The sequence below is a fragment of the Antrostomus carolinensis genome, unplaced genomic scaffold (genome assembly GCF_000700745.2).
Source record: "Antrostomus carolinensis isolate BGI_N321 unplaced genomic scaffold, ASM70074v2 scaffold950, whole genome shotgun sequence".
Taxonomy (NCBI): Eukaryota; Metazoa; Chordata; class Aves; order Caprimulgiformes; family Caprimulgidae; genus Antrostomus; species Antrostomus carolinensis.
Window position 1 is genome coordinate 16,988 of NW_010287489.1, and position 26,314 is coordinate 43,301.

General features: G+C 37.0%; 1 protein-coding gene across 1 annotated transcript; it reads right to left on the bottom strand.

The window, feature by feature from the left end:
- Window positions 1-246: 246 nt before the first annotated feature.
- PJA2 (praja ring finger ubiquitin ligase 2) lies at window positions 247-17,921 on the bottom strand. The gene is made up of 8 exons (XM_029083696.1): window positions 17,723-17,921; window positions 14,072-15,137; window positions 10,224-10,409; window positions 8,617-8,802; window positions 6,193-6,304; window positions 1,988-2,102; window positions 1,562-1,677; window positions 247-378 (listed from the first exon to the last, which is right to left on the bottom strand). The coding sequence occupies exons 1-8, from the start codon at window positions 17,919-17,921 to the stop codon at window positions 247-249; spliced, it is 2,112 nt and encodes a 703-aa protein (XP_028939529.1).
- Window positions 17,922-26,314: the final 8,393 nt, after the last annotated feature.

Here is a 26,314-nt window from a genome sequence, read left to right on the forward strand (position 1 = left end):
TTAGACATTACAGTTACCAGCAACATTCTCCTAAGAAAAAAGGCTGCACATTCTTCCAAGGTACAGTTTGAAAATTTAAGCTGTTATTGTAAACCTAGTTTAGAAAGTCTTGCACCCTCTTTCTAAAGTAAAATATATAATATATATAGTATTTTACATATAATATTTATACATTTTTTTTCACATTGTAAGTAAACAGGCAAAATTTACATTTTTATTTTGGTAGGAAAGACTTAATTTCAGACCCTAGTTTGAAGCTCCTGTAGCACTTTGAACAGAAGATGTGGAATCATGATCAGATAGAAAGGAAACAGTGGTAGCAGCTGCTTCAGGAAGCATGGGTGCAAGCACATGACGACAAACCGGGCATGTTCCCGACTACAAAAATAGAGGAAAAAAATCAGGTTATTTGCACAGCTTGCATTCAATTCTACTGAGAAGCTAAAGCTTACTATTTACTAAGTATTTAATGTCTTCACAACAGCACTGTCTCAAAGTTAAATTTGACTGTATGGCTACCTGGAGCTAAGAGACAACTAACCATCTCAGAAGAAAGCTTTGTTTTGCTTTTACACCAGTTGCATAGCAGATATATTAGGGCAAGGTCTTCTTCAAATAACTGATTGTACAAGTGGAAATTTCATTTTTGAGGCAAGGATTAAATATAAACTAAATACAGCACAGATCTAACAGGAAGTATTCTGTCCTAGTTTTCAGCAAGAGCAGTTTACTATGTCAATAGAAAAAGGCGAGACATATAATACAAGCAATACTAATCAACACTATCCAGGTAAAAAAAAAAGTTATAAACCCACCAACAACCCATGCTAGAGGTGTTTTTATCTTCCTAGTCTGAATCAGTTAATCTTCCTGTTTTACCTCTTGAATAAATGAGGTGTTACACTCTAGGATTACCAAGAACCAGCAAGCCTAGGCTCATAGAGGGTGTAAAGCAGAGTGCAAGTGCAAGGAAAAAACACCAATCCATTAATTACAGTTCTTTCAGTCTAACCTCAATATGATAAGTAAGTCTTTTTAAGATGTTTGGAAGGAAACTGATAACAGGCTATGAAAATGAAATCTAATACAATACAGATTTACCGAAGGTAAATTTTTAAAATTAATCTACAGGCATTTCAGTATTTCTCCTTCCAACCTTAGCTGTCACCATAGATGGGTCTGACATTCTGGCGTGACAGATGTGATCCTTTGCTCTTCTCAAAGAAAACCAAGCCTTTTTACTTCAAGGTATGGTACAGAAAGGAAAGCTTTTCTCATACCTAAACAAGTTATAACTCATCCATCTCTTTCATTCTTACTAAAAACAGACTATGTTTTACCTATAGAAACACCTCCTCTATTCAAAAAATTGCCCCTTAGGTCAGTACATAAATTACTTTCCTCACGTGCATTAAAATTTTGTTCCATAATACATAAAATTAACAGCCAGTTATTTATTGGTACTTCATCCCACATTTTCAAAAAGTTAAAGTGTTCTTCCCAGAAGAATGCAGATACTCAAAAAACCCCAGAGAACTCCCACCAATCCTGTAGTACTTACTTCCTGTAACCAAAGAGTTACACAAGGTCTGTGAAACAAATGATGACAGGGTAGCTCTGTTATGACTTCATCTTTCACATATTCGCTGCAACAGATAGTACAACACTGCTCTTGACCTACACCCATGGTGAAGAAAAAGCATTATTATTATCTTTTTTTCATCTAAGATGAGCTGAAATTAAAATACATATTTTATCAACATTATCACTAATGATTACAAAGTACAAATCACACTTACTCCAGTAAAGATTAGTTTTCCAAAAAAAGACCAGTTATATCCAGTCTGATTCAAGATTCAAAAGCTCTTAGAACAGCATTGCCAGCTGCACAGTAAGTATGTTTAAATACTGCATCTATGGTATTACAGAAAGCTAAATTTGTTCTTATAAACTTTGTAGAAATTAATTCTTAATTATTTTTCCATACCATCATGGTCATCTGTGACAATAATCTGTGGCAGACAATCTATAGTTTCTTTAGTAGCTGGTGGATAAGTCTGTTCAACATCAAATCCAAGAGACTCCAAATGTGCCAGAGCAGTCTGAAAAGGGTGAGTAGAGACCAAGTTCTCTTAATTATAAATGTAACATTCCATATAAAAACAAATAAGCAAGAAAAGGAATTAAATTCTAATAGTATCACTTTCATAAACAAATCTTATGTTTGTCACACTTACTACTACATCATTTTTATTTTTGTAATGAATGAGATGAAACTGAAGGTCAAAAGCGTAAACAGATTGGTTTTTTTAAGCCTTCTTAAAAAAAAAATCAGGACAGAGTCATAACATTCTCTAATGAACCTTTGTTAATTTTATAAAGTTCCAGAAAAGGTAGCAATTAAAAAAATTAATAAAGCTTGCCAATACAAAACTGTCATAACATTTCACTTGCTGAAAATAAAAACCTCATTAACTTGTTTCCTGGCTTCAACTATTAAATTACTCAGGTCTAACAAAAATATTAAGTACCTTGGCTACACTACCAATGTAAGCTTTCAGAAAAAAAAAAACAAAACAGGATCCACCTAGATGTTTCTTATCCGTATCATGTAATCTTACCTGAAACTAATTTTTCACCACAGAAAGATACAGAGGATATGGAGGAGAAATGGGTTCAGTTATCAGTTATGCTACGGGGTTGGAATAGATAAATAGACGGTGGCTAGTAATTATTTTTTTTTTTTTTTTTTTTTTAAGGAGGAGGAGTTTTCAGGAATGAAACTTATAGTCCAATTGTGGGACAGAACAGACGAGGAGGAGCTGTATTCCAAGCCCCTCTGAGGCAGGCAGTAGGACCAGAGGTAGAGCTGATGTGAGTAACAGTGCCCTTATCTGTAGCTGATATGAAGGTCTAGAAAGAAATGGCTGGAACATACAGGGAAAATCCTCATCAATCAGCACAGACTTCAGAAATCAAAGGCCAGTTTTACCCAAGGTGAAAAATGTAATTACAGAGTTATCCAACGCAAGGATGAAAAACCTTCTGCATTTTATGGGTGGTTATTGTGAAACTGCTTGGAAATATTCTGACTTAGATTCAGACAGAGAGGGAGATGCTCTGTCACTGGTAAATGTATTTACTGGACAACCAAATCTGGATACTAAAAGGAAGCTACAAAAATTGGAAGGAAGAAATGGACTCAGTTCAGGGATTGGAATGAAGCTGAAAAGCGATCAGTGTGCTTATTGTAAAGAACATGGACACTGGAAAAAGGAGTGTCCTAAATTGCAACAAGATTTGGGGTTTGGGACTGTGGCAGAGCTGGAATGACAGGGAACAGGGGAATCCTCCCTAGCAGAGCCCTTGGTAAAAATTCAGCTAGAGAAAAAGGGAAAATCCTTAGAATGTGGATACAGGGGCTACCTTTTCTGTACTAAATCAAGCTCTGTTGTCAATAAGCACTCAAAATGTTAATATTATGGGAGCAACTGGACAAATAGAGAAAGTTTTCCCTTTGAAGCCTCTGAAATACAGAATCGGGAAGAGTGTGGGAATCCACAAATTTCTCTACTTGCCAGATGCACAGAGATCTCTGCTAGGCAGAGACTTATTGGAGCAACTGAATGCCAAAATAAAACTTGAAAATGGGGAAACTAAATTTGAAATTCCAGAGTCTTAGAGTTTCTCTGACTAGCTTTCTGATTATCAGTACCAAAGATAAAGAAAAGGCTTTGTAACACTATCAGATATTTACTATTTCAATGAAAACTTTTACATTTTTTTAATTTCTGGAACATACTTCTACATCTTTACCTACAATTGTCTGACAACGAAGAAAGTTGTGTTTAAAGGCTGTTCTGAATGTCCTTCCAGTAGCAAAGTTTCTAGTCTATGTTAATCCAGTCAGGGACAGGATCACATCATATTTTATTAGGAGATTACACTGGACTGGCCATTTGCAAGTCCAATTTTCTAGAAAGCAGAAAACACATCCTGAGGTCATCAAAAGATAGGATCTCTGAGAACAAAATTAATTTTGGATAGAAAGACATCACAGAGCCTTCCCCTACTCCCCCACCCCCCTCTACTTTCTCTCAACTTCCAAAAATACTTGCAATACTGCCTAAGAGAAATGTTGAACATTTTTGGGTAATTGTTGCTCTCATTTTCTGAGCAACTTTAGTAACCATCTTCACACTGGCAAGAGAGGTGCTCTATATATTCTGCTTGAGATATGGAGAAAATATTTGGAATTCTTACTCAAAACCCGGGTTGTCCATTTAGTCACAGTCAATACAACTGTTCCTTTTACTACTCAGTTACCATTTTCTGCTAATTCCAATTATGCCAGACTTCTATGACCACCATAAAATTTCAGACACCTAAGTGCTAATTTCAAGCACAAATACTATTTAAGAGAATTGGCATTCCCTCTTGTCCAAATTCCACAGTGACCTGTACCACAAAATAACTACCTTTGTAATTATCTACCCCCTTGCCAAGTGTGTTCAATGACACTCTGTTCCTGGTGACACTAACATAATTACAGCATCTTCTCAGCCAGCCATGCACATAGCCACCTAACATTGCTTTTACAGGTCAGACTGATAAGAGCACACATGTTTCTTCTGACAGAGTAACTAGGGAGATGCTGTTACACAGTAATGAGAAACTAAACCTCCGAGCCATAATAACCTCAGCCTGCTCTTCAAGTGTTAACAGGTAGATTTAAAAAAAAAAAAACAAAAAGAAAAAAAAAGAAAATATGGGATTACTTCCCCCCCACTACACAGATCCTCTTGCTTTGGTGCAAAGGAGGAAGTCAACTGCTTCTGTAGTTCTGTCCTTTTTGATGTAGTGAGAACCAGCAGCTACGAAAGAGACAAGGAATTTTCTCTATATGACTTCGAAATACTGCTTTTATAGTAAGGATATCAACAGACTTCCTACATATTAATAAGCAGTTCTGAAGTGTCTCCAAATGACTAATGCTAACAAGATCCTACACAGCTGGAGAAGACCCCTGATCATGAATAATGCTGACCTCCCATATACCATGGGGGACGCACAGTATCTGGAAATAGAATGATTGCCAACTTCAGGGAACAACCCTTCCACTCCCTTGGAAAATCCCTGTGAAACATTTTCACAAAATCATTGTTTTTGCGCATATCCATGAAAAAAAAAATAATTAAAAAATCTATGATTGTTCCTCTGACTGTCAGCTTTAGAAAGCATTTTAAAAGCATCCTTGGTATCTTGTTTGCAAGCACACTATGACATATAGTCTGCCCTGTTCACCCCTTTTAACTAAGGGCTAGTAGTGCCCCTTGATGCCTCTAAATTTACGTCACACGCAAAACATTTAATTTGATTACTGGAACACCATATTATAAGTCTACACATCATTTAACTCTTATTTTGACAAATACCCTGCAGGGGAGTTTTCTGGCAGTGCAAGAATTGTTGCATTGCATCAAACTAAATTTCAGCTAGCTTCATATTCACTCTGACAGAGTGGAATGTCATGTAACACAGAAAACACAAAGATCATAACTGTGCTTGCTCTCAATTACAAATGCTCTGGTTTATCCAAAGCCCGACAGGTGAACTTAGATTAGAACAAGTTAAAGATAAAATGCTTGTTGCTTCTGTGTGGTTTGGTTTTGGTTTTGCTGTTGTTGTTTGTTTTTTGTTTTTTTTTTTAATTTAAAACACATGGAGTCAAGATAGTCAAACACAGAAAAGTCTTCTACTGAAGAATAAAAACATAAGACATTCAACTGTATTCTTGGAAAAAAACAAACAAATTAACACTGGGACAATTCACAGGCACAGATCTAGTTATGAACTTTCCTTTGTTCTGTAAGGAATTCGGCAACACTCTTTAGAATAATTTATATGGTATAAGTTTATACTGATAGAAATTAGTATCTTTTTTCCTTTTAAAATAAAATAAATACATATTCTAAAAGTAGTAGCACTGATCAATTACTTCTTGCAGCACATCATTTAGAAGAACTTCCAACATTTATTTTCAAGCCTGCAGACCTGAAAGTTCAAGCTACATCAGGGAAGTAATTTTTACCCTGATTCTCCTGATTTTCAGATTATGCTGAAAAAAGATTCAATAATAAAATCTTATGTCACAACATCACTGATATAATACCACCAAGAATATTTTAATACCTCCATAGCATGTTGTAACCGTCCCTCTAGTGCCATAAATGTAAGGAACTGAGGATCAACATAAGGAATAGCTTGAGCAAGTCCCAGGCCATCACCAAACTCATCAAGTAGTCTGAAAAACACGAGTTAGGAAACACGGTCTTTATTTCAAAGTAAACAGTAATAATGTGAGGGTTGGGTACACCAAATTACCGCACATCAATTGTTAACAACTGTGTGCCTATATTCTCAGGAGGTGATTCTGTTAGGTTGACCTCTTCTGGCTGACTGATACCCTCCCCCACCTCAACTGGGCAGGGGCATAAATAAGACTAAAAGCTTGTAGGTCAAAATAAAGACAGGGACATCACTCACCAATCACTATCACAGGCAAAACAGTCTCAGCTTAAGGGGGAAATTTAATACAACTGGAAGGTTGAACCAGATGATCTTTTGAGGTCCCTTTCAGTCTGGGCTGTTCTATGATTCTCGGAATTTATTCCCAATAAAAATGGATTTGGATGGTGAGAAACAAAGACAAAAACTAAAACACTTTCCCCTTAGCCCTGTCTCTCCTCCCAAGCTCAATTTAACTACTTCATTCCTGACTCCTCTGTGTCTCCCTACCCCAAGCAGGATAGAAGGACAGGGAATAGGGGTTGTGGTCAGTTCATTGAATTCCTCTCTCCTGCTCCTTCCTCCTCACACTGTTCTCCTGCTCCAGTGTGTAGTCCCTTCTACATGCTGCAGTCCTTCAGGATAAACCTGCTTTGCTCCATGCTTGTCTTTCCCACAAGCTGCAGTCCTTCACTAAGTGCTCCAGCATGGACTCTCCATGGGCACATTTCCTTCAGCAAATGCCTACGTGCTCCACTGTGGTCTCATCCAGAGGCTGCAGGGGAATCTCTCCCCTACCAGCTGGAGCACCTCCTCTCCCTTCTTCTCTGACTTTGGCGTCTGCAGAGTTGTTTCTCTCATCATCTTCCCTCTCACACTCAGCTATGCAGCATTTTTTTACCCTTTCTTAAATACACTTTCCCAGAGGCACCACCCTGCAGCACCCCCTGCCAGTACCTGCTCCCAGTACTCAAGACAATACAGACTTCAGAACACGATGGGAGTTTTTACTGTTGATTACTTCAGATTAAAAGGGCATACAGTTCAGCTAATATATATGTATGCTATTAAACTCATTTTACAACTAACATTCAGATTTCAATTACATTATGCGTCACAGTTCATAGCTTGGCAGTTGCTTCAAGTTCTGTTTTCAACATTCTGAGATCAAATCTTAAAACAGGCAGAAGTAAAATCATGTACAGATCTGTGTATGCTCAGCAGACAAAAGTTAACAGAATATTAGAAAAGCATCTTCCTTCCTATTTTGAGTACTAATGAAGCTTACCAATGCTAACCTCCAACACAGTTTTTGTCCATATCCTACAATTTCTTTGCTAGCTTGCTGCCTGGCACTGTAAGAACATGTGCCTTACTTCTAGCTTGGACTCTCATATATTAGTACTTGCTGTGCTTTTTCAGAATACAGCTTGACAAGGAGAAATACCAGTGGTTTTGGTATGCCAGTCACTAGCAGTGATCCCATCTGGATGAGAGGATTGAGTGCACCCTCAGTAAGTTTGCAGATGATACCAAATTGGGCAGGAGTGTTGATCTGCTTGAGGGTAGAGAAGCTCTGCAAAGGGATCTGGACAGGCTGGATCAGTGGTCTGGGGCCAATTGTAAGAGGTTTAACAAGGCCAAGTGCCAGGTACTGCACCTGGGTCACAACAACCCCATGCAATGCTACAGGTTTGGGGAAGAGTGGCTGGAAAACTGCCTGGTAGAAAAGGACCTGGAGGTGCTGGTCAACAGCCGGCTGAACATGAACAGTGTGCCCAGGTGGCCAAGGCAGCCAATGGCATCCTGGCCTGTATCAGCAATAGTGTGGCCAGCAGGACCAGGGAAGTGATTGTGCCCCTGTACTCAGCAGTGGTGAGGCTGAACCTTGAGTACTGTGCTCAGTTTTGACCCCTCAGTGAAAAAAATTTATATAATAAATTTGTTATAAATTATAACAAAAGTTCTTTATAAAAAATTATAAAATTGCACTAACTTGAACACTGATTACACTTATATTGCTTTACTCTTGTTATACTTCTACTATACTTAGCATCTTAAAAATTAATTGAAAAAGTATTCGTACCCCTTGAGTATTTAGTGCATCAGAATTTTCCAACATCACAGCCCGAATTAGCAAATCTACATCCTTTTCCTCCTGTTAGGAGACACACAGCACTCAAAGTACCTTAAGGCTTAATACTCAGATTATCAGCCTTTGAAGCAAGTGCATACTAACAGCCATTAATATTTTTGACATCTTACATAAAAAGCAAAAAATAACTACAAACCCTCTGAAATTAATGCAGAGAACTGTCAAAGGCATACCTCCACTCCACATCCAGGTCTTCACTCACACTGGAGTCATCCTCAAGGTTGTTATTTCCATCCAATAGGAAGAATCCAGGATGCACAAAATCACTAACTGGATCATTTTCTTCATCAGTGCTGCTTTCTGCTTCTTCGCGGTACTGTAACCAAGGAATCTCTCCTTCCTCCAATATTGTCTGTTCCCTTAAAAACAATAAATGAAAAGCTAAGACTAAAAATCTAGGAGAATTCACAAATACATGCAAGGAACAAAAGCCACACATATTACAAGGGCTGCAGCTGCATGTTTCCTGGACTGCAGAATCCCAGATTAGGAATTTAGTATTTGCTGTAAAAACCAAGAAACTCCCAGTAGTATCAGCTCCACCCTCAGAATCTAGTAACACCCATGATTCTGTGTCAAAATGATTTGTCTAATGATCAAGGCCAGCAGTATAGTAAGTAGCTTGCTTTGCACTTTCACTATTACAGGCAGTATCCCTGCCAGGGCTAGTAAATTTCGTACTAAAGATTTTCTTATTCACCTACAAGGTCCTAAAGCCTCTAAAAAGAAATGCTCTCTTGACACCCTGGAACAGGCTTAATGGGGAAACTTGCCTGAATGTAAAATATTATTTGCAAGATAAACTATTTGCATAAGGAAAAAGACTCCTCTCATCCCTGGATTTTCTAGAGGAGCACAAGTCACCTGGCTGTTTAGATCCACAGGGCTTCAAGTCCCACTTTCCTTATAAAAGGGAAAGTAAACAGGAATCATGTTAGAAATGGGTACATTTGCAGGCTGTTCACATTAAAGAAAGGTAAAGAGTACACAGCCCCATTGTTGTTCTGAAACAGGTGAGTTTTCATAAAGCCAAGCTAATACTCCAGACCTCAAGAGATATTGATACTAAAAAAGCAGTAACAGAGATTCTGACTGCTTGGTAACAGGTACTGTCTACCTAAGAGTGGAAGAAGATGAAAAGATGGCTGCTTGTTTTATAAAGACCCAAACTAAGAATATAAGGTCAATATTAAATGCTTAGGGAAAAAAAAACTTTTCCTTGGCTATTTATAGCTAGAATTTTTGCCTTGCAAAAAAGCTACATACATTTTATAAAGTGATATACTGAATGACTGGAAAAATAAGTAAGTTCTTGGCAAGCAAGGAGTTCAAGTTTACTTTAATCGCTGATAGGGATACAGAAATAAAGAGCAGCAGTGGAATATGACAAACAACAAAGCAAAGAGACAAGCAACTGCTTTACAAGGAGTATTAAGCAGTATCAGAAGTGTGTATGTAGCATACATGTCTTTAGAAGTAAGTTGTCTAACCTGGCTTTTTAAAGTTGGTATATCCAGCCTATTATCCTTATTAACAACATATGTCAATGTCGTCTCATTATTTCCATACCTTTTGTAAAACAGAACTGTCTGCATGACATGGCACTAATTCCCCTATTTGAAACACAAAACTACTCAGATTATTTTGATGTAGGCAAATCATTATTGCTAACATAGTAACTACTTTTAGAATTTGTGTTATTCTGTGTAGTGTCATGTGGACACCATATTACCACTGATGTCAGAACTTAGAGAAGTTAACTAATAAAATAAAACCATACCCTCCCTGGAAACAGAAGTCTGTCTTCTTCTCTTGTAAGCCACTGCTGCTGCTCTGCGCTTCAGGCTCATGTGTGTCCCTGCCTGGGACAGTCTCCCAACTCTCATCACTTGAGGACTGCTCTTTTTCTGCAGCAGTAAAATAGGTAGGCACAGCTGTAGACCATTCTCCATCACTGCATTCTGAACTGCAATTCAAACAAAGCAACAGGGTGTGAATTTAAACACTGCTTTAGGGGAAAGAAAAACAAGTGTTCTGCGATCTCCCACTTTTCCATGAACATTGCTCTCAACATAGACTATTTTTTCCAGGATAAATTAATTTTGTACTATTTATAGATGTATTATAAAGCAAGGTTATAAGGGAAAATCAGTTTTTAAGAAAGAATTCTGCTCATCCCACTTTGCAAAAAGGTTTTGTTCTTCCGCCCCCTGTTTGCAGAGTACATAAAGCAACTCAGGAATATAAGCCCAGACCCACTATATACATCTTTCTCCTAGCACACAAAGCTAAAACAGCAGCAGTGACACTGAGAATACCAATGTCTGCTTAAAAACAGTAAGCAATGTTGGTCTTACCTCTCAGCCAAGCAAAACTTAAAGTAAAAGCTCTCATAACCTCTACAGCCATATACAATGGCCCTTTTTTTAATCATACAAAGATACAATGGACAGCTTACTGTAAATTATATAATTCCCTATCCCAAACAGATGAATTGCAGGCAGCTTTACCAGAGAATTTGCTCAGCCACCACACAGAAAAGGGTAGTAAATACCAAGCTGTGGGCAGCTTAAACAAAATAGTGATGTTTAAATAAAATAGTGATGTTAGCAGAATCTCAAGAAGGATGAACTTATCTGAAGGATGAGCTGCTACCTTTGGTAACACCACTTAACAGGTCCACTCAATATCAATAGTGACATTTGACACTTACCAAAATTCACAGTATAGTCAACTAGATATGACACTTCAGAAAGTTACAGAAAACGAACAAATACGTGAACAGTAAACATACTTCAAAGAGCACATCTTACACAGCAATCCACAACATCTGCAGCTCAGAGTTTTCAATTTGTTAAGTGTATCATTGTTATCTCCCTATCTACAAACTAACTTTAAAGAAAGCCTCCTTCTATACAATATTACAAGCATATGCCAATAAAACTTACTATTTAACGAATTACAAGTAGTTTTGAAAAACTTTGTGTTATACACTGCAAGTTTTACAACAATAAAAACGATCAAGGTAGATTATATGGAAGCATTTTAATTTGAAACAGGAATATATTTTTCTCACACTTGAGGACTAGGGAAAGTTATGGAATTGAGAATATTCCATTCTTTGAGAAATCTGGGCTATTTTAAAGGACTACTTTACAATAGAAAACATATAGGTTAAGAAATTCTGATATGTAGTCTAGTGCATTTTATATTACACCAACTAAAGCTGAATACTAATGTTTTAGAACCTTTTGTTTTGTTTTAAAAAGATTAATTAAGCATATTGTAAGACTAGTCCAAATATTTAAGTCTTTTATTTAATTTTCTCTATTTTACAATCCAGGAATGATTTCCCACACAGATTATAATAATATTCCTATGCCATTAGTCAAATTTATTCTCTTTAAAGTTCAAACAAACACTAATTCAAAACAGAAAAGAGGATATGCCTAAAGCAATTAGGAGTGAACAAAGGAAGAACAATGAACCTGTGTATTTCAAAACTTAGGATTTAACTGTGCCTAATTCTGCAGAGAAACAGAATGCCACAGAATGGCTAGAGAGTTACAGACTTCTCATTTGCCAAAGGTGTAACACGTCCACTTACTCTCAGAAAATCCATATGCAGATGCTAGTCTCTCCCCTGGCTAAACTGGGCAGTACCTGCCATATGATCTAAAACTAAATGGAAGGAGCTAAAGGATAAGACCACACCAAACCTGCCCTCTGTGGATCTACCATTACCCTTCCAACTTAGAGCATATGCAGTTCTAACAAATATGCAAGACTCCTTCTTGCACAGCTTCTACATGCTAACACCATAACAGCCGGGCACTTCCTTGAAGCAAAAATGTGAAGCGAAGGCCCAGGCTGCAGCAATCAGCAAGGCGAATTTCTCCCTCGGTTGGAAAGAAATGAAGTTGAGTTGCAGGATGTCATTTGACACACATGTCAATTCTGCTTTTTATACAGCTATATATGTGTATTTTAACACGTAATACAGATTAAGCCTTTCAACATAAAACTTTACTTTTTGAGAGTGTACTTTTGAGTACTTATTTGTTGAGTACTTTTTTTACTTCTGATTACTGCTTTGTACAGAGTAATTACTGAAAATTTACTTCATAAGGATAAGACTTTTGAGGGTTTAGAACAAACTATGGTTTGTTTGGAGTTTTTTTTAAGTTAAAGGATACATTTGCTTCCTGTTTAGTGGTTCAGTTATTGTCATCATGACAAATATAGTCACTTTCAGAGATGCAATCTGTATTTCTTTTTGTCATGCTACAACAATCTACCACTTCGCATTATGAAAGCCAATGCTGTAATTGTAAAATACAGTCCATTTCCTCTATTGCACTTTAATCTTCTAGTAGCAGCATTTCTTAAGTGGAAAAGGAAAGATTATGCAGTAACAAAAATTTTCAAAAAGTTAACCTTAAAAGGAAGGAAACGATTCATTTGCAAGTCCACCTATATCTTTAATAAGAAAAAAGTCTACTATCCCATTTTACAATGTCTTAAGGATATTCTTCTCTCATAACTGGAACTCTCCAACATTTTAAGGACAAGAGTTTATGCAGTTTAATTTTCATACTGTTCTCTCAAAAGCAGCAGAAATGTAATCTACTAAGCAGGTTAGCCATGAAGCCTAATGGTAAGCACACACACAAGAAAGCCACATCAACATCCAGAAGACATGTCTTGTAAAGAATGCAGTGGTAACAGAGTCAACAAGATGAAAGCAAACTAGAAGAAAAATGAAACAAAAGCCATCACAAACACCACTGCCTTTACCATAAATTAACAGAAGGTTAGAAATTTTTTACCCTCAAATAGCTCAGTTATGTAACTTCAATTCATAGTGAAAAGTTCTTAACCAGCATTATATTGGTAAAATTTAATCAACATAAAGTTTATCCAATTTAGTCTGTCTTCTAAGTAAAGAGCCCAAAACAGGAGGAACCTGAATACTGCTCCTGGTGTTCAGGTTGGAGCAATTTGTAGACCTGAAATTGTATTCATTAGTAGTTACTCTGGAAACATCTACTAGTCTAAAAAAATTTCATTAAAAAAGGGATTATAAGCAATCCTATCAAGTTATTCTTCAGATGTGACAAGAAAGAACAATTTCTTTCAAAAGGTTGGAGACAAGAACATACACAGGCTGTCATGCAGAATATTGAGATTTGATGGCAAAAAAGAACAAATTATGAAAATAAAAATTCTGGGAAGGAATTTTCAAAAACCCGTAATGTGACAAAAACCATGCTGAAAAAGGTTTTCTCTCACTACCCTCCACCCACTCAGTAAAAATAAGATAAAACCAAACAAGCAATCTCCCTTAGTGGTAAGGTACTTCAACCCTAAACATAAGGAAAGGCTTTTTACATTACCAGAAGAATGTACATTACCATTTCTTTAGATGGGACTTGAGGAAGGGTGAAGAACTGAACAGAAAAGTTGGTAACTTGTTATCACATCATATTCTGAAATTGCTTGAGTTTATGTCCCATTTGCTAACAAATTATTCAAATTTGCACATTATTTACACAATTATTATTCAGACTTGCACATTATTTACACAAAAACCTCAATATTAATGCAGATATAAAAATGAAATTTTACCTGTCTTCATCTTTGTGGGACATTGATAAATGTCTGCTGCAGTCTTCAAACTCAGCCCAAAAAGTACTATCATCTAGCTCATTTTTTTGTTCTTTAGCTGCTGCATTTTTTCTTAGGTCTATTTCTGTGTTCTTCTGATGACCTTCATACTCTCTTGAGTCAAAGAACATACTAGAACTCATATCTTCTTTGCCATTTCTCAAGGCACGCTCAGCGTGGCCTTGCTGGACTGTGGCAATTTCAACTCTCCTCCAGGAACCACTTTCATCTTCATCATCATTAGAGAAAAGCTTCTTTCTCTCCATCTGGTTTGCAGTATTTTGTTTTCTTATTTTAGGTCTCACTACTAGCTCAGGTGAATTTCCTTGGTCAGTATTTCCACCATTGGCATTCAATTCACTAGCAACTGCTATAGGGCTTCTAGTTCCAACATCCACAGTATTTTTTATCTGCTGTGTTTCACAATTGGCACCTCTCAGGTTACTTTTCAGTACAGCTTCTTCTTCAGCAGAAGATTTAAATGTCCTGTTGTTTGGACATGCCATCTGTGAATCTATGCTAAAATATTTCCTTAAAGGCATGGGTCTTGCTTCTTCGCAACATTCTTTAGAAACACTGTGGTTGAGAGCGGACAACTGGGACTGTAAGTCAGTAAAGGACTCTATGCCTCTTTCTAACTCAGAAAGCATGTTATCTAGTGTTCCCCGAAATACACCTGCTTCTTCTCTAGCCAAAGAAAATTTGTCTTGAGCATCATCTTCCTCTCCATCACTGCTATCTGGCTCATAAGAATCAATGTTTACAAAAGTAATTCCATTCTGACCATTCAAATCATTATGCCCTCCACACACATATTCTACAAAGTCCTCAGGATTTTCATAAGGATTCATAAAGTTCCCTGAGATTTTGCTGCCTTCCAGACCACAAGAGAATAGAGAAAATGGTGATGTATTCACTTCAAAAGGTCGGCTCAATACATTTTGACAAACAGGTTCTCCAGTTCCAATGTTTTCTAATAAAGGCTCATCCAATAAACCAGAAGAAACTTGAACCACTGGACTGGAACCTTCATAGAAAGTTGAAAGAAATAATATATTGGAATAATGGAAAACAATAGAAATATTCTTATCTACAACAATTGCTCATGAAAAAGAAAGTTCACTAGGACTGCAATGCAATTTGATAAAAAGAAACATTTACCAAAAATGCAGTCATTCTTCACTAATACATTTAGGTTCTCATTTATATAAACCAAGCATATAGAAATAGAATTAAATTATTCAATTTCAGCTCAGTCTGTGATAGCAAAAAAACAAGTATTAAGTAACGTTCATAAGGAGTGTTTTTACATTGTTTATATAAAAGGGAATTTTAAGATGAGAATAGGAAACATGAAAAAAAAAAACTAGATTAAAAAACTGCAAAATTTATTTCCCCAAGTTAAAAACCAAACTATCCATTCATTAACTGGCTAAATTGTGCCTACTGTCAAACTCAGACAAAGCCATTTATTGCTCCTATAAATTACATACTAATAGCACTGTATTCGGTACATGCAGCTGTGAGCACAACTTCTCAAAAGAAGAAAATAACAGCAGAGATGAACATGTAATTATAGTTTGTAGTTAGCATCATCACAAATTTAGTTCTGTCATATTACACTCAAACACCTTTGCATAAAGGGACAATAAATATCAAACCCAGCAGCAAAAGTTAAGGCAAAAACACGTACACTGCTGCTACTACAAAATTCAAAATTAATGTTTAGTTCAAGTAATTTATAAACACCTAACCAAGGCAACAGTCCAAACTATTTTTGAACATACAATGGCTTGCATAACTTGATGAGGGTACTGGAAGTTTTTAAGTCAATATTAAGATATTTGGAAACTAAACTACAAGGAAAAAAAAAAAAAGGAGACATGCATGGTTAATTGAAAGGATGCCCTAGTACGTTATTTTAGAAAGAGGCAGAGGTAGGAAACCATGTAAAACCAGTGTTCTGAGGTTAAAAAAAAGAAAAAAATCTCATCTAAATAGCTAATCCATGCCTAGTTTGGTGAATTCATGGCACTGAACTCTTATGATAGCTATACCTTTCAGCATTAAACATCTACCTTGCAGGAAACAATACTCTAATGTTACATTTAACCTAGTTAAAATCTTGAAGCTCCTTCACAAATTTGCTAAAAGCTGAGGCTGGCAGGCAGATCCCTCTGGATATCACTCAGTCTATGCCTCTTGCTCAAGCAGAGTCACTTATAGTAGGTTACCAAGGACCAAGTCCAGTCAGATTTTAATACTTCCAAGAATACATCCTTCTACCCATCTTCCACAGTTGCTTAGACACATCTAAGATGTCAAGTCAGTTAGCAAGGAAATATGCAGCATATTTTAGGCAGTTTCTACCCATCAACAATGGGAAAAAAAAAATGTAAACTAGTTGAGATAAAGGAAATAAATCAATACAAAACATTTCTCAAAGATAAATTGGAAAAGTTATAACACTCACACACACAAAAAAAACCCCAAACAAACAACCCAACAAGAAAAAACAAGACAAAATAAAAAAGAAAAGGCATTTAGTTATCAGACTTAATATAGAAAATGAGTCACACTTAGAATTTATATACAAAGCAAATGTATTAAGAACAAGGAGATAATACACTCTAAACTGCATATTTATTATGACTCCTAAAGAATAGCACATTCATTTCTGAGTAAATGAAACAAGAACGGTGGCAGCATTATGGAGAGACAGTAGGTAGATCTCCACAAGTGTCAAGACTGCCTTACAGGAAGTAAACCTTTAACTAGATGAAAGTGTAGAAAATGTACGAACCACATAAAACTGCAAAAACATTCGCATTACAAAAAATAAAAAACCACATCAAGATTATCTACATCACAAAAGTCTCCAAGAACAATGGCATGTGACCAAAAAAGAAAAAAAAAAGGGAAGAAGAAGGATAAAGCAAATACAAATACACAGCAAATACAAAATGGTCTATAAAGGAATGAGAAAAAAAATACTTTGGAAGATCTGCAGCTATATCAAACTTTTTTTTAGCAGAAAACCTCAAGAGACAGGACTATGCTTCTAATCCAACAAGCCATTTCATATTTCTCTAGGAAATTAGTACTCAGAAACTAAAGTCACAAAAGACAGTGTGGGAGATAATAAAGTTCAATATTCATTAAACAGGAAAGGAAAGCAGTCTGACTAGTATAAACAAATAAAAAGAGAACCTTTAAAGACAGAACAACCTGAACCATGATACAGCAAATATTTCACAGCCTAGTTCCAAACAGAAGGTCAGAATAGGTAGCCTTCCAAATGTGATTTGTGTTTTGATTTGAAGACAAAAATCATTTGAGTTATACAATGCTATTGGCTACCTAGTTGGTAAAAATGCATTAACTCATTCAGGAGTGCACTTCTTCAGGCAAAATCAAATAGCATAAGATAGACCATACTTTAAGTCACTTTCATGCAAAATTTCATTCCATAAAGCCATATGAAATGTACTTTACACGTGTTACTTAAATGGCTACTCTCTTCCCTTCACACTTCAATATATGCCTTCCCCCTCCACACCCACGCATCCCAGTTTGCAATTAAATGTCACATACACAAAGATATGTACATACATAAAGAATTCTCTTTCTGAACATCCTCCAACTCTAATCGTTCACAGTTTTCATTGTGTTGATGTTCATCTCTTTCTTGGTTATTCAAAGATGGTCTAAAACCAACATAGGCATGTCTTCTTCCATATCTTCTACCTGTAATAGTTTGATATCCTCCTGTTGGTTTTGGCCAGGAAGGTTTGCCAGCTTCTTGACCCATTGCTACATGAGATTATGGATGAGAAAAACAGACAGAAAGACTATGTTAGACAACAGTATGTCTTTATAATTTCCCTCTTCCCTAACACTTTAATATAATTTTTTAGCAAGGAATTTCCCATTTTTCTGAAGTCTTGAGCTTCATTAACAATTATTAAGAACCTGAAGTGCTCTAAGTAGATATGTTACAAAAGCACATAACAATTTTCATCTACACTAAATAATATTAACAAACACCTATTTTGCCTCCTTCTTAACATGTTTGGAGACTTTATTTAAAAAAAAAGAAATCAAGTCCAGGTGTCACGACTTTTTTTTTTAATGCAATACACTTCTGCAAATAGCTCTAACACAACACCATATGTTGGCTTGCAAAATACATTTGCCCTATAATGGAAAAGCCTTCAGGTAATGCACTATAATTCAACCAGCCCTAGCAAGCTTATCTCTGTGACAGGAAAAGTACAATTAATCAGCTCACACCTTCTAAAACAAAAGACTCAAGTCCCAGAGTGAAGGCTTTATCCTTTACACCAGGTAGTATGTTCAGGCACGTCCATACAAGGCGATTGCTCACATATTGCTCCTGTTATTATAGCAGTATTCCATATTAATGGATCTTAATATTTTTACCAAGAAAACATAGGATAAGTAGTACATGGAAATTTGAAAAACAGTAGGGGAAAGCTGTTGATATTGCAATGAAGAGAGATTTTAATACAGCAGTAGGATCAGCTATTAATAACCTGACACAAGTGACCATGTCTAAAGGCTGTTGCTTGTACAAATGCAATTAGAAGTTCAGTATTTCAGAAGATTAGTGACTTTTTCATGTCTCCCTAAGTCATTTTTAATCTTTACTAGATATGGATTTAACATAGTAGCTTTTCTGTTCTTTAAACTCAAACTGAAAAGGAGACATGAAAGTCCAGGAAGATAAAGTTTGCAACCACTGTAACACGGAGTTTTCTGAACTTCAGAAAAATAAGAATTTTTTTCCTTCCTGGCTCTGAAAACAATCTCTTCACTACCCTTAAAAAAAGAGTATCCATATGCAAAGACACCATTCATTAGCAGTTATTTTATGCAGCTTTGAGTGGTATAGCCACTAGTAAGGCTGGTAGTTGCAGTATGTTGACTGCCTAAAAGATACAACCACACACATGTATGAACAGTCAGAGTCCAAGCAGGATTTTTTAAACTAGCATCACTGCTGAAGCATCAGTAGTTTTTTTAAACTAGCATCACATATTGCTAGGACTGACATACAAGATACTAACTCTGTTGCTGCTTACCTAACATAAATCATTGAAAATAAAGTGAGAGGCAAAATTTAAATATATCTATTGGGATTGCACATTCACAAATCACATGATCCCTTAAAAGCTTTAATGAAGAAGTAAATAGAAGGAATATTATAAACTACAACTTCTAGTAGAGGCTAGTCTTAAGAGGTTCACACACATAACGTCCAACAAGAATCTGGTCTACAACTGCCAACACGGCAATTCTGAAAACATTTTCTGGCATTCTGCACTTCAGTCAAACTTCTGTGGAAAAAATCCTAACACTTTCTGCCTGATCTTCCCCAAAGGGAAAAAAACCCCAAACAACCCCCCCCCCAAAAAAAAACCAGCAACATGAGCAGTATAATGATGGTGAAAGATTCAAGGTCTCAGAAAAAAATGCAAGTTCCAAGAAGAGAAAAATAGTCACTTTCAACCTGACATGGAAAAAAATTAAGGTTGGAGTAAACCTAGATCACTAGAGCTGCATTAAAAAACAAGCAAAAAAACCAAACCCCAAACAACCAAAAAAAACCCCAAAACCAGGGGACAGCATCTCCTAAATTGCACAGTGAAAAAAAACAGGTAGGTCCAGCCTTTCCCTGCCACTGCCTTAATCACTGACACAGAGCAGTGTGCTTCCTCTTTACTTCTACAAATACTGTACTAAGGATTCCACTCCCTAGAGCCAGCAAACTACCGACTGAAACATAGAAAACCTGACAATCTAGACCCAATCCATCTGACTTGCATAACCAAATTGCCTTCTCCCACAAAAAAACCCAAACAAACCACTTTTTCCAGAGTAATGCAATGTTCAACTGTAGATGCATGCATAACCATTTTCACAACCTAGCATCATAACTTAAGCATTCAGAATTTTTCCATCCCTTTGAGCACAATCCCACATGTAAATCTCAAACCATTCTAATTTACAGAGCCAGACTTAGGACCACTGGAGTCTCCTGCTCAGTTACATGCTCAGTCCTCTGAAATAATCCCAGTCCTTGCCCACTGAAACCTAGACACCTCTCTTTACTCACCCCTCCATTACCCCTTGTTCTCCCCTACCCTCTCAACTGCCTCACATCTTACACACTAGAAAAAAAGAGAAGCAGCTTTCTGGGATCAAGGAGTGCATGACCTAGATCTACACCACTATGCAAACAAATCACCATCACCCATGCAGATGTAAGACAACAATTACAGCATACACCTAGCTCCTGAACAGGGTGATATCAACTGCCACAGAGGCAGGCAGGCTGGTGTTATCTGTGACTCCCAGAACTGCTGTGAGCTACCTGAATGGCACCACTTTGTTGGAGCTGAGTCTAACTTGTAGAAGCAATGGTAAAATAAATAAACAAATAAATAAAATCATAAATTAAAGAAATCACAGTTTAGCTAAAGCAGTTCTGAACATCTGAACAAAGCCTTGCCTTTTTTCCAGGATCTGAAATACTAAAAACCTTCCCTCACATATCTAGCAATTTTTGTTGTTGAAGGAGAAGGCAACTGAGTTTTGCAACTTCCACTGGAAAAAAATATATCTCATAACCCTAGAAACCTCACAAGAACATTTTCAGTTAAATATTCCTTCAAATTTACCTGTATCTTGTTTTCACCCTATTATGTCCAATTTTATTTCCTTGGTATCATTTATTCAGTCATATAGTCACCTCCTAAGCCTATTATAAACCTCACAGGGGGAAAACAAAATTAAGGCATGGAGAAGTTGTGGGGAAGCAGGGGGGAATCATCATCCTCTGCTGGAGAAGGTGCTTAACTAGCTTTTTTTTTTTCTCCCCAGAGACATGTAAAGTGAGCTTCAAATAGCTGCATAAAGTTTTTTTTTTTCAATCTTTTAGTAACTCAAACTTTTCTACTCTCCCTCAGATTTTTCACAGCATTATTAAGAAACTTGGGCGCATATTTTGATCTCAATTTCACCAACACTTGACATAGAAGGAAAAAGAAATCTCCTTTACCCTACTCAGTTGCTCTTTTTCTTTTACATCTATCTTTTACATCATTTTCTACACACAGTTATTTGTGTGTAACTTGTAGTCCCCTATAAATCCTCCACTGCCCATCTGATTAGCTGCTCATCACTAATTACTCCCCTTTTGATAGTTTGCTCCGTTGTTTATTCCTATGCGACAATAATATCCTGCACTTCTCTTTTTGAGAATGATCTCACTTTCTTTACAGCTAGAATCACTTCACATTCTGTTTCTAAAATTTAAAAGCCTTGAAGGCCCAACTGACTTCAGGTGTGTGCTCCTGTCTGTTGGTTGGATCAGAGGCTTTTGTTACCCTTGTATCCAAGATATAGAATTACCTATATGAAAGGAAAACAGAGTTTAAAGCAGTAAGTTTTCACTGCTCTTCAGGAAAAAAATTACTTCCAAAAATGACTTCCATACTTTTGATAGTGGATGAGGGTTCATTACATATTTTGGGTTAACTTTCCTGTAATAAAGACAGTTATGTAAGACGAAAGGCAACAATGTGAAAACACAACTTTGGGCATGGGAGCTTACTGAATGGTATTTCTACATCATGTAAGGGCTTCAATGACCTGAACTTCCACCTTGGGATTCTCTTGTCATGTCTTATTTGCCATATTTTGAGGGAGAAAGGAAGTGACTGTTCTAACTAACTTGCTAAAGTATGTTGAGGTCATCTGCACTGAAAAAGTAAAAGTGAACCTTGTTTGCTTAAACTGTAGAAAAGTTTTGGAGTTTTGTTTACTACTGGCTTCTATTTGCTGTCTTTCAGCTCTAGAGAGATGCTTCCTCCTCTAGAAAGCTTGTAATTGGAACTGAAATGTGAAAGTCATGGACAAAGGAAAAAGATGACAGATATGGGGGATTTTGGTGCCCTTTTTTTTTTTTACGTGGATGAGTAATTTGAGTGGGAGGGAGGGAAGAAGATAGACTACCAGTACATCTCTTATTACAAATAAGGACTGAATTTCTGGATAGCTTCTGAAAAGCAGTAGGTAAAAATTTCTAGTGCTATGCCTTTAGTTTAGTACATGTTTAGAATACAAAAAAAATTTAATATTGGGGAAGGAGAGAACTATGAAGGTTCAGCTGATATTAGCAGCCCCTACACTACAGGAGCTACTGGCTGAGTTAGGCTTTTTATTCTTAAACTTCTAATGCTGACTTTCTAAGGGAGGATGGGACTTGTTCTTAATTGGTTACTATATGACACATACACCATCTTTATCTTTAAAAGCTTTTAGTATTTCAGTTACTTAATCTTCCTTCTCTCCTGAGTTGAGATTTAATGTGGAATTTCGTGCTGAAGTTATTCATCAGGATAAAAACTGGAAAAACAGTTCCTGTGGTAAGTCAGAGCTATCATTTCAGATATTTATTCTGCTCCTAGGGCTGGAATCACAATCATACATAGCTATGTCAGGGTGGAGGGAAAAAAAAAAAATCTGTGTGGTTTGTTTTGCGGGTTTTTTTTTCCCCTCTAAATCCCTGGTGTGTAGAGTAATCTACAACCTACAATGTGACTCCTAATCACTATTTGCTTGCCTTCACACAACTTCAAAGGTAAATCACCATTTCTGTATTGATCCATTTTCTCTACTACTTTCACTTTTTTTTTCCTTTTTAAAAATTTCTGCAAGGTTACGCAATTGATATGCTGTATGAAATTGCAGCAGTTTTACTGGTGCTTTTTTTTTTTTTGCCGTCTCCTTCTAAAAACAACCACTTTTCACTTAAAGCACCTTACTACAATCTTGGAAACTTATTGCAGATCCATTACCTAGAAGTCAGTTTCTAGGCCTCCAAAATATTGTTGTGGATTCCTGACTCAGAATTGCTCAAAATCTTGCACTACATTTCTTTTAAACTGTCATCAAGCTACAAATGTCTTGTTCTCCAAACATGTGATGAAGACACACCTAGTTAAGATGTAAATTCAACTACAGAGCCACTAAAACAGAAGGTGGGTTTTACTATTGTTTCAAAATAATTTGGGTTATGGAAACTTCTGTCTTGATTATTTGAGAAATTTCACCTCTGTCGCTAAGCAGATGCGGTAGGACATTTTGGATTATCACTAATCTCCTGAGTAATCATCCGCAATCCACTCTCCGGATGAAAAACATTTCTCTGTATTCTGCTTTTATACAGTATCAACTAGTTGCATCATTTCATACTCAAATCAGTTACTACCTTGGATTTTCTTTTGCCTGCTTAGCACCTTGCAGAGAGGTATTGCTGATGTTACAGCAATACATAAAAGCCACAGGGGATTTTAGCATCTGAACAACTGCAAACTTTTCAGGTTATGTTTTAGTAATTTGTAAGGACATGAGAGGACACACACATATGTGCCAGCTGAAATTCTCTCTGCTTCCACAGTCACACATATAGTTACCTGAAATGCTGCATAAGGGCCTAGTATCAAAACATCACACTTGAAATTAATCAAATTTGAAAAGCTGTTTTAAAAGTACTCAGAATTATTAAAGCCACTGGCAGTGAAATTTCTAAATGCTTTCTCCCACTATGACACATGAGCATTTAGCAAGTTACATGGGCATTAATGATTACCTCCATTTGCTGTATAAATAAGTTATAGCCCACAAAAACAGCCAGCCATGTGTGGGCTATAAAAGAACCAAGGTTATTGCAAGACCTACTATATTTCACACTTTAACAGTTCAAATAGGTGCCCCTATATTAAATGCATACAGCATTATAGGTTCCTGCTCCAGCAGGGGGATTGGACTAGATGATCTTTCCAGGTCCCTTCCAATCCCCAACATTCTGTGATGCTGTGACTACTCCAAGCACTTCAGGACACTCCTGTTACAAACAGCATGAAGTGCGTTTTGTTCAAGTTCAGACTATCAAAACCACAGCAGCTTAAGTTTCAAACACTGACCACCCTAACAACACCAAACAAAGTATCATCCTAAACTCGGGTAACAGTGTGTCAAAAATTTAAGGACGTTCAAAATATCACTTGTTCACGGATGCTCTGAACAGAATGCAGCGGTTAGCTAGCGTTCCCTTCTTACAGTGGTTTGGGCTTGCCTCTATTTGTCACACATTCAAAGATGTTTCTGTAACTTAAACATTGTTTCAAGGTATTAACTGAAGTTTTTAAATACATTTGCCAACCAAAATGAATGCAAAGTAGACCTTTGGAAACTGACTGAATACGCTACAAAGCATACAGGTAAAAGACTGCTGAAGCTTTGCTATAACTCTGTGGTGGACTTATCGGGCTTACAGCCCTATCCATAAAAATGCAGGGCGATCATTAATGTCTTGGTGAATAAATGAATTGGAACAAATTTGTTCCCTGTACTGTTTGTTAAAAATATTATTCAGAAATACTAGGATAAATCTTCATTGAACTGTAAATTTTATGCTCACAAGTTCAATTACATCCACAACCCCAATTACCTCAGACACCAAACAAACACTACTTACACTGCAAACTATAAACCAGGGACTGTCTGCCTCACAAATGGACTGTCCTCAGTACAATAGGATTCTGGCCTCTAGAGCACAGTAACACTTCTTGTTTTATTCAAGCCTTCCAAAGAGGCCAGGAATCAAAACAAACAACTCTGCAAGTACTACGGCCCACAAGGGAGATTACTATGTAAAAATGGTAGCAATGCCAGCTTAAATTTTTACTACAAATACCCATAACAGTATTTCCTGAACTAACCCAATTAATCATATCAGTATTTTTCATTTGCTACGTTGAACTGCTTTTGCAGAAGTGAACATTTTAATGGGAGTAGCTGTCTTATTTTGATAAGGCTTTGATCAGTCAAGAACTTTTGCTTGCTACTTACACTGCACTGCTATGCACTGAGTTGGTAAAGGAAATAAAAAACAGGCATATTTCACAGAAGCTTCCTGATCCTGCATTTTAATGCAACTTCAAAATAATTATTTTTATGAACAATGTTTTTCAGATATTTTCCTTTCTTTAACAGGTGAGAAAGAGCAGGAAATCAATTCTGTGCAAGCCTGACTCAGCTGCAAATAAACTTATTTTATTACATATTTGCTCACACAAATTTAAATATGCATACTTCCCCTAAATGAAACTTACACCTATAAAGTATCTATTCTTCATCATTTGTGCATAAACAGAGAACAGTAGCAGCCTGACAGCACTCTTTATTGCTACAGGACATAATCTATTTTTTCTAGACACAGTGTAACAGTTTAATCAAAAATAATTCCTCTAAATCACTTAACTGTGTACACAGACAAGTGCAAATCAAGAACCACACTGAAAGAATGAAGTGTCTGAACATGCCAGAGTATAGAAAAAGGACCTAAATGCAGACTCTAAACTTTCAGATACATCCTATGAAGTACTCACCATCACAGTTAAAACACCAACTTTTTACACCTTCGTGCACAATTCAGACTGCAGACTCACATGCTATGCAACCAATATGTATTCTTCATAAAAAGTGTTAATTCACCAGCAGTATCCAGTCTAGCACATCTGCAGTGCACAGCATTCTGAGAACTCAGTTCCACCACAGTCAGCTCAGCTGAAGACAAGCAGTTCAGATGGACCTACTAAAGGTGCAACATCAAAACACACACAGGAAACATCTTCAAGGAGGCTCTCATTCAGGTGTAAAACCCATCCTGCACAGTGTAACTAACTACAGGTTAATGCATTTTTACTTAAGTGTAAGAAAATGTATGCTTCTAGCTGATGCACCTTAACAAATCTCCTCGGGGTTCTGAGCCCAAGACACATTCCATCCGTCCCTGAATCTGCTCACAGCCGGCTCAGACCACCTCTCCTGCAGCAAACAGGTAGTGCGAGTGCTTCAGAACGGAGTTCAAGCCAGGTCAAGTGCTTTACTTGAGAAATGAGCCTGCTCACACCCGTTTTTATTTTGCCTGACGTAGCGCAGGGAGAACACAACCCGCCCAGGGAGCAGGGCCGCTCCCAAGAGGCTTGGTGCACACGACGGGGAGCCCATGCCCGCCCTCGCCGACAGCTCGCCACCAGGCAGCAGGACCCCCTTCCCTTCCGGTCCGGGACACGGCGCCACTGTCACGTCGTTGTGGGGAGAAAAGCCCAA

What these genes read in the sequence shown, in the direction of transcription:
- PJA2 (XM_029083696.1), bottom strand. Translation starts at nt 17,921, where the DNA reads ATGGGTCAAGAAGCTGGCAAACCTTCCTGGCCAAAACCAACAGGAGGA. An exon ending in GACTTCTGTTTCCAGGGAGG is followed by an intron (nt 8,803 to 10,223) that starts GTATGGTTTTAT and finishes ATTGTTTTTAAG; the next exon opens with GGAACAGACAATATTGGAGG. An exon ending in TAACTCTTTGGTTACAGGAA is followed by an intron (nt 379 to 1,561) that starts GTAAGTACTACA and finishes CTATTTTTGTAG; the next exon opens with TCGGGAACATGCCCGGTTTG.